Raw genomic sequence first — 8,518 nt, forward strand, 5'->3', positions numbered from 1 at the left:
TGTTTTTTTAAATTTTTATGTTCTTGTTTGTGTTGATTTTTTAAATAATATTTATAATATTTTTCAGTTATAATTGCGATACTTTTTGATTTTACACAAACAATAAGTTTCTTTATTAGTGTTGTCATTGTTATGATTTTACAGCATTTATGAGGGACAGCACTGATTGAATTGAATAGATATGGTGAAGGAATATCTACTATACTGATGACAAGTGAAATGAATACTATAGTCTTGACGTGAATCCTTGTTTAAGAAGCTCTATCTTCCTAGCAATCCTGTAGCTATTCCTGCAGGTTCTTCCTGTTGTCAAGTTCATATTATCATTAGTATTATAACATTAATTAATTGCTTTGTGTTTTTGAAATAAAACATTACACACTTGATTAATACCTTCTCTTAGCTGGAAACTTCCACTAAGTATTGCAATTTGATTCTAAGCATAGCTAGCCTAGCTAGGTAAAAAAATACTTGCTGTTCCCAGTTCTGAGATCTGAGCATGCGCGACCACGCCCAAATGGAGCACATGCTTCTTTAATTAACAAAATGGTGGCATGAGGTAAGCTGGTGCGATCCAACAGTCCCAGTATCACTTCTTTCTTTCTTGGAGAATGATTCTAGGGGACAAGGGCCTGCGCATACCCTGTTGGAGTAGAATGGTGTAAGAATTATTCTTGTAGCACCAGGAAAGATCGATATATCACCCGACAACTGGATTGACAGGACTAACTTGATGATGATGATGATGATGAAGATGAAAAAAGGTGGCTGAACAAAATGGCCAGTTTGCAGCTTTTTAATTTTTCTCCCAGAAAAGGTCTAGAGCCACGCTAGTGGTACCATTGGAGTCCTCTGGTTAGGATAAGGTCCTCTAAGAAGTCTGGTAAACATAGGAGCTCGTTTTCCCGGTATAGTAAGGCTGCAAAAGTCGTGGCAGCCATTTTGTTTGGGGGTGAATCCTACTTAGTAACGCTACCACGTTACTAATAATTATTACAATCTTACTGTCCATTGTTATGGTTCAGTCCATTAGCCTCAGCATTATAATGGAGTCATACCAGAGGAAGCATGCTGCTCTAGCTGAACCAGTACTAATTGAGTATAGTGATGTATTCGCTAAAAGACAAAGATAGAGGGTGACAAAATTGTTCATACATGTCATCCAATAGCTCTTGTGTACATGCTTATGTACATGTACATACATACGTACATGTGCCTGTACATGTACACTGTGTACTTCTTGCTTTCACATACTATCACTCCCTAGTCCCTACATTACATGTACAACAAGTACATGTACAATGTACAATGTACATGTACATGTACATGTACATGTACATAACTTCTAATCCTACATGTACATGTACATGTATTTCACCTACTAGTTAAGTTTAGTTTTCAGTGCCAGGTAGGATTGTTCCTTTTTTCTTTTAATGCTGATGTATGTTAGCCAGTTTCGTTGGATTATAAGAGCAGCTTCATTTCTTCTCTTCTCCCTCAGTCGTCTCACTCTCTTTGCTCTTTTCTTGTCAGACCAGGACCGATACTGGTACTGTATTTTTCTGGCAGCCCAATCACGTGTGACAAACTCTTGACGCTACAAAAATAATTAAAAATAATAATGAATCAATCAATAATGGAGCAAAGATGTGGATGCTAATTTTTGAGCTACATGTACATGTACAATGTACATTTGCATGAAAAATACATGTACTGTATGTACCAAACCTTTCTTTTCAAAATTAGCTGAAACTTTTTGGCATGTACAGTGAGTACATGCTGTAAATGTACAAAGTAGCATAAGAATGTACATACATGTACATGTACACGCATATCAGAAAAAGTAATAAAAATTGGAGGCGATTTTGGGGCCATTTTTTGGGAAAAACAATGGGCTATTTTTCAAAATTTGGCCTATTTTTTAAATGCTCATAACTTGAAAATTACATTGTATTTGTCAGAAACAACTCAACCTTTCTACATAGCATAAGGACATTAATTTGTATCAGAAAATGTAATAAAAATTGGGGGTGATTTTGGACCCATTTTTTTGAAAAAACCATGGGCTATAGCCTTGGGTATTTTTCAAAATTTGGCCTAATTTTAAAAATGCTTATAACTAACTCAAAAATTATTTGTCTGAAACAACTCAAACTTTCTACATAGCATAAGGACATCAATATGTATCAAAAAAGTAATAAAAATTGGGAGTACATGTAATTTTGGAGCCATTTTTGAAAAAGCCATGGACCATAGCCTTGGGTATTTTTCAATGTCATGTACATGTACATGTATCATACGTGCATCATTACCTTAATGACATATCTCCTCCAGCATTGTTGTATCTTTGTTGCTGATTCATGTATCCTACCAGCACCAGTACAACCTCCACTTGATATGAGGGAATCCCCAACAGAACTGTGACCATGCAACAGAGCCAGATCCAATGGAGTATAACTATTATAATGTAATAAAAAATAAATTGGTTCATAGAAGTGACTGAATAAAATTTGAAGTACATGTACATGTACCGTATAGTGGGAAATTCGGAGGGAATTAAATTTGGCATTTTAATAGCCTTTTGCTAAAATAAAAAAACCCACCATTTTGAGCCATTAGCACATGCTTAATGGCACGTGGCCACAAATTCGCCAAATTAAAATTTGCCAAACACCAAAATTTAGTAATTAGCCAAATTTAACACCCTCTAAAATTTCATGCTATACTGTATTACATGTATGTACATGTATTACATGTACATGTACATGTAATACTTATCATATTCTGTGGGTGTTTCCCTACCCATGAGTAGTGTCCTTCCTATTGCAGTCGGTTCCTTTATCAAGTAAATACTGTACAGCCACTGAATGGCCAGCCAGTGATGATAAATGTAATGGGGTCCTCCCATCACTGGCTCTAACTATATCAATTGAAGCAGACATTGCACGTGTATACACGATACACGAGTATTTAGACGAAAAACAGGTCTTGTAGTACATACAAGTATATACAAGAACCAAAAATGAGTAGACGGAGTCTGAGGAGACGATTTTCATGTATTTATATTAACTATTAATAATTAAAGGGTGTGTCCACGTAGCAGTCAAAATGGCAGTTAGTTTGCTTAACCATGGATCTTTGATGGTCTTTTTAGTCCTTCTAGGAATAGCAGATGATGAAAACAGCAATAGAAAAGGTAGTAAAGATATTATCCTTTCAAATACTCAACATTTAAGTACAGGATATATGAAAAGTAAATGAAAAATCACCAAAATATAGACGAATTTGGGAAGCAATAAGTAAATGTACATACACGAAAGTTTGCCATTGAATACAAGTACATACACGACCTGCTTTTTTCAAAATACAAGTAAATACAAGTACACGAAAATTCCAGTAGACGTGCAACCTCTGAATTGAAGTGCCATCACTGCAGGAGGAAGAGGACAATAGAAAAAATGAAACGATAAAATTTACATGTATATGTGTACATTGTAATAAATAAGATCTTACATGTACAGTACATGCATACAGTACATGTACATGTACATGAAAAAATTACAATTTAAATTTTGTGCGTATACTGTATATATGTATGTACATGTATGTGCATGTACATAGGGATAATTATAATATTAAAAATAAGTATCTTCGGCTATACAGTATACATACATGTACATGTACATGTACTGTACCTTATTAATATTTCTAAAATATTCTTATGTCCTTTGCTAGCAGCTAAATGTATGGGACTAAAAGAGAGAAGGAAAGATACATGTAAAAAGAGGAGAAAAGAGAGAGTTTAACGTACGAGTCACTTGATGAGGAAGGTTTGTCTCTCTCTGCTCCATTCTTTAGTAATTCCTTCAATACTTCACCATGACCACTAGAACTAGCATAATGTAAACCAGACCTTGGAAAGGAAGAGAAGAGAGGGAAAAATCATAAAATGTGCATGTGATACGTACAACAGCATCTGTACATGTAGTGCACTACAAAAGAATAAACAAGAATATACACATGTGATAATAGAGTTTTTATAATATAATTTGTAGCATGTAAAACAAATGTAGAAGTACATGTATATCCACTACATTTTATATGGTGTTTTTTATATAGGTACATGTACAGTATAACTATATTTATTACAGTCTTACTGTCCATTGCTATGGTTGAGTCCATTAGCCTCAGCATTATTAGTTAGTAACAGTCTCAGATTATTAATATGACCATGAGCACTAGAACAATGTAATGGAGTCATGCCAGAGGAAGGATCACGATTATTAACAACCTAAGATAAAGCAAAAAATACAATGATAAAAATAAGTAACGCACATGTACATGTACAACATACAGTACACGTACAGTTTAACAAAAGCTACACGTACATGTACATGTAATACATTAAAAGTGCCATTGAATGTAAACTGCACCCTAAAATTTTGTTTGAAAAGCTCCTTAAAATTTGTGAAAATTGCTAAAGCTGCTATACAGCTATATACACATGTATGTACATGTACTACAAATCACGTCATTCTATTCAAGTTTCTTACATCATTTCCTCTTTCTATTAGTAACTGGGACAGCTCCATTGATCCAACACTAGCTGCTACATGAAGTGGTTCACCAACGAATGATGGACACACTACCAGCTCATCAATATTACTATTAGTATTATTACTAGAGGTTAATATACAGTGTAGAGGATCAGTGAGTCCTAATGCACAAGACCAGTGTATTACTGATAGGGTCTTAGCTGTATCAGGAGGAATAGGATTACATCCCTAAAATAATAAATTAAAATAAAAAATTAAAATATTTTAATATTCTAAAATCATAGATTAAATGACACGGTGAATTTCGCTGCCAACAGGGAGGTAAAGGTTATGCAAACTTTAATTGAGTTACACTACATCAAAAAAAACACGTATAATGTAACATCAATGACGCATATACTTCAAAATAGCCAGATCACATTAGTAAGGAAATAGATCTTAAATTCCATAATAACAAAATACCATAGTATAGTATTTAACCAAGAATGATAAATATGCGAAGTGCATCTGGATAAAATACTACACCTTTTACACCTTTAGAATATGAGAACATTAACTACACTATACATATACATGTGTACCATACAGTATATAACCTACACCATGTACCAGTTGTAAAGGTCATTGTCATTATTTACACAAGAGCACACACACACCCAATTATGATGTAGCTGTACATGCATAGTGTCAGTTGTAAAAGTACATCTAATGCTACTGGAATGTAAACAAAACAAAATGGATCAAATGGATGGCTGGAATGATCACTGGTGTCTGGTATTAATGACTGTGTGTGGACATGGACACACATCCTTCATTCAATTACAATGAACATGCACACTACAGGCCATTGCTTGATAATGTGCATACAGTACATAAGATTATATACATGAAGACGTACACATCTGTACATGTACAATGTACTAATAACTTGATTATAGCGTAAGTAGACACATATAGAAGACTAGAAGGATAATGTATCCAGAGTTTTCCAAAGAGCGTGCAAAGTGAGGCGCATGTAAACAGCAATAGCAATAGCATGCTTGATGAGCTGAAAAGTACCACAAAATACATGTACATTTATAGTGCATGGCTTTTTAATACCACCTCAAACTTTCTAACAACATAAGCAAATGTAAACATGTACATGTACATTTGTACATGTACATGTATGTATCAGAAAAAATTATAAAAATTAAAACTGTCTTCTAAAAAAAGTAAAATACCATGCACTAGTACGGGGTAAATGGGTATAGTTTCTCAAATTTTGGAGCAACTTCAAAAATCCACTGACAGCAGTATGCCAAAACCTTGTGGGAAAACCTGAATGCATACATGTACATTTACATGGACTGTACAGTACGTAACATGTACATGTACATTTACGTAGTAATCATAGGTAGTTTACCTTTGATATTAGGAACTGAAGTATTTGTGTGTTACTTCCAATCAGTGAATAATGTAATGGAGTAGCTCCATCTTCATCAGTACAAGACCACTCACTGATGTCAGGTATATAACGTTTGTATAACATCTCCAGGAATGACAACTAAAAGTACATGTACACATAAATAATACATGTGAAACACACATACATTTACATGTACATGTACGCATACATATACATAAACATGCTTAATAATATAATTTGTATCTGTTGTGTCATCATTGTTTGTTGTCTTACATTTCCAGAGGTTGCTGCCCAATGCATGACTGTTCTACTCCTGTTATCTTTATCATAAAGGTTAGCTCCTTTCTTAATTAGTAACTGGAATATAGGAATATTACCCTGAGAGATCAAGAAAGAAAAAGAAAGGAGAAAGGTAGAGTCAAAACATACAACAAAGAAGAAAAAGAGAGAAGTGACAATATAAAATGCACATAAATGTACATGTACACTGTAATCATCTAGATACACATTAATAGTAAATTCCAAATACATGTACATACACTAGGTGAATGTAAACATTGAGGGGGCGAGCCATCATTTCACATTGTTTGATAAGAAGATTAAAATTATAATAAATCCAGCTCTTAGCCTGCATGCATTATGCATATTCAGACCCCAGCCTCATGGCCGGGGTCTGAACAGAGCAAACACACCAGTTAACACAACCAAAATAACCCAGTAAAAGAGACAAGGATGAACTATCCTGTCACTTTGAAAAAAATGTGCCAAGTTAAACTTTTAATCAAGCTTCCATCAATTAACATCTTTGAAATAAAACTACTGAAATAAAATCAATCCAGCTCTTAACGTGCATGCATATTCAGACCCCATCCTGTGGTCTGAACAGAGCAAACCCACTATTTAACACCACTGACCAAAATGACCTAGTAAAAGTGACAAGAATGAACTGTTCTAATACTTTGAGAAAATGTGACAAGCTAAACTTCTAATCAAGCTTCTCTCACAATTTTAATTCTTTTAATGAGGACTAATCTAGAGGAGTCTTAGATCAAACTGCTTTTAAATTCTTCAGCCTTTAGAGATGTTTTAGACAGCCCCTCTCTCTTATCTAACTGTTAGAAACTCAATCTGAGTTTGTCACGTTAAAATTTCCGCCATCTTGCTCTTTTTGACCACACCCTCTAGATTAATTTTGCCCACGAGGTCCAAATTTATCAACAAAAGTATACTAATTTAATTTTCGTATTCTTCCGTTCATAAACAAGACGTAACGCAAATAGACCTAGACAGATTAGTGTGGGTCTCGCTCATGCTCGCCCCAATTACATGTATGTACTCTTGATTGTATGCATGTACCTTATGTGCTGCAATCATAAGAGCTGATCTTCCATATTGATCCTTACTACTAACCAATGGTGGACTCAATAATGCCTTGACACACTTGATATTCTACAAAAACAATTAAAAATAAATTTATAGCCATTCATTCAGACATTCACCTCTCCCCTAATTAAGCTATGTGTACATACATGTACACATATGTACATGTACATTCATTTCCTCTCTCTCTCTCTCTCTCCTTCTTACCATTCCCCATATTGAATAATGGAATGAGTTCAGTTGTTCTCTATCAGTCAGTCCAGTATCTGCTCCATGCTTTAGTAATAACTTGACAACGTCATCTCTTCCTAATAGACAGGATATCATTAGAGAAGTAACTCCAGTATCACCAGAAGCTTCATTAATATCAACCTAAACAATAATAACAAGAAAATTAATTTCATTATTTCATATGTATGTGTTAATTAGCTAGCCACCATGAACATGTCAGCCATTTTACCTCCTTCTTTGCTAGAATTGCTTTTATTCCTGATACATGCTCATTGCTAGTAACAGCACTCAGTAAGGATCCATTGCTCTAAGGATGAGATGATATTAACACAAACAGACAAAGTTTCAATTATTTACTTGGCCGCCATTTTCTAACAGGGTGTGGCATAGGGTTAGGCCTACAGAGAGCCGTTTCTCACCGTGTATGCCCTACACTAAGAAATTAAAACAAAAGGTAAGGTTTAAATCCATTACTTTTTGTATTATTTCCCTAATGAAGGCAGTCGGAGAAGAGAAAACTGAAGAATCCTCATTCACTGATCCGCAAAACATTGTGCATGTGTTCCTTCTGATTGTTACTATGGTAACGAGCCCACCCACGTCTATTATAATTACCATGGTAACGAGCCCCACCTTCTTCTATAACAAAAATTAAAAAGATTATTTTCCGCTCAAGGTCATGGAAAGAATGCTGAGTTTATGATCTATGGAACATGAGCCACATAGTGTGATCATAAGTAGTACAGATATCATGTTTATGGTATCTGTATATGGTGTCAGGTGTAAAATTCTGTGACTGACTATAATTGGGCAACGATCCATGCATGAACAACCTCCACATTGCAGAGATGGAAAATGACAATGCAACAAAATCTTAGTCTCTTTTTTACTAATGAAAACAGTGATTTCACTATTGCTGATGATATCAATGGGCCTGCTTTAG

The 8,518-nt window shown here is 34.7% G+C and overlaps 2 protein-coding genes across 2 annotated transcripts; both read right to left on the reverse strand.

The window, feature by feature from the left end:
• Positions 1-996: 996 nt before the first annotated feature.
• Positions 997-3,104, reverse strand: LOC109588493 (ankyrin repeat-containing protein C6C3.08-like). Its single transcript, XM_020004651.1, has 4 exons — positions 2,803-3,104; positions 2,313-2,457; positions 1,383-1,597; positions 997-1,116 (listed from the first exon to the last, which is right to left on the reverse strand). The coding sequence occupies exons 1-4, from the start codon at positions 3,054-3,056 to the stop codon at positions 1,092-1,094; spliced, it is 639 nt and encodes a 212-aa protein (XP_019860210.1). The 5' UTR covers positions 3,057-3,104; the 3' UTR covers positions 997-1,091.
• A 90-nt stretch (positions 3,105-3,194) lies between these two features.
• Positions 3,195-8,415, reverse strand: LOC105314996 (serine/threonine-protein phosphatase 6 regulatory ankyrin repeat subunit A-like). The gene is made up of 12 exons (XM_020004650.1): positions 8,050-8,415; positions 7,933-8,004; positions 7,805-7,882; positions 7,552-7,716; positions 7,321-7,413; positions 6,238-6,342; positions 5,962-6,102; positions 4,554-4,784; positions 4,158-4,291; positions 3,812-3,913; positions 3,696-3,752; positions 3,195-3,430 (listed from the first exon to the last, which is right to left on the reverse strand). The coding sequence occupies exons 1-12, from the start codon at positions 8,191-8,193 to the stop codon at positions 3,232-3,234; spliced, it is 1,521 nt and encodes a 506-aa protein (XP_019860209.1). The 5' UTR covers positions 8,194-8,415; the 3' UTR covers positions 3,195-3,231.
• Positions 8,416-8,518: the final 103 nt, after the last annotated feature.

The sequence above is a fragment of the Amphimedon queenslandica genome, unplaced genomic scaffold (genome assembly GCF_000090795.2).
Source record: "Amphimedon queenslandica unplaced genomic scaffold, v1.1 AMPQUscaffold_12062, whole genome shotgun sequence".
Classification (NCBI taxonomy): domain Eukaryota; kingdom Metazoa; phylum Porifera; class Demospongiae; order Haplosclerida; family Niphatidae; genus Amphimedon; species Amphimedon queenslandica.

What these genes read in the sequence shown, in the direction of transcription:
- LOC109588493 (XM_020004651.1), bottom strand. Translation starts at nt 3,056, where the DNA reads ATGAAAATCGTCTCCTCAGACTCCGTCTACTCATTTTTGGTTCTTGTA. An exon ending in GGAGGAGATATGTCATTAAG is followed by an intron (nt 1,598 to 2,312) that starts GTAATGATGCAC and finishes TTATTTTTGTAG; the next exon opens with CGTCAAGAGTTTGTCACACG. An exon ending in CTGAAAACTAAACTTAACTA is followed by an intron (nt 1,117 to 1,382) that starts GTAGGTGAAATA and finishes TTTGTCTTTTAG; the next exon opens with CGAATACATCACTATACTCA.
- LOC105314996 (XM_020004650.1), bottom strand. Translation starts at nt 8,193, where the DNA reads ATGGTAATTATAATAGACGTGGGTGGGCTCGTTACCATAGTAACAATC. An exon ending in TTATGATTGCAGCACATAAG is followed by an intron (nt 6,343 to 7,320) that starts GTACATGCATAC and finishes TTGATCTCTCAG; the next exon opens with GGTAATATTCCTATATTCCA. An exon ending in CCTTCCTCATCAAGTGACTC is followed by an intron (nt 3,753 to 3,811) that starts GTACGTTAAACT and finishes TCTCTCTTTTAG; the next exon opens with TCCCATACATTTAGCTGCTA.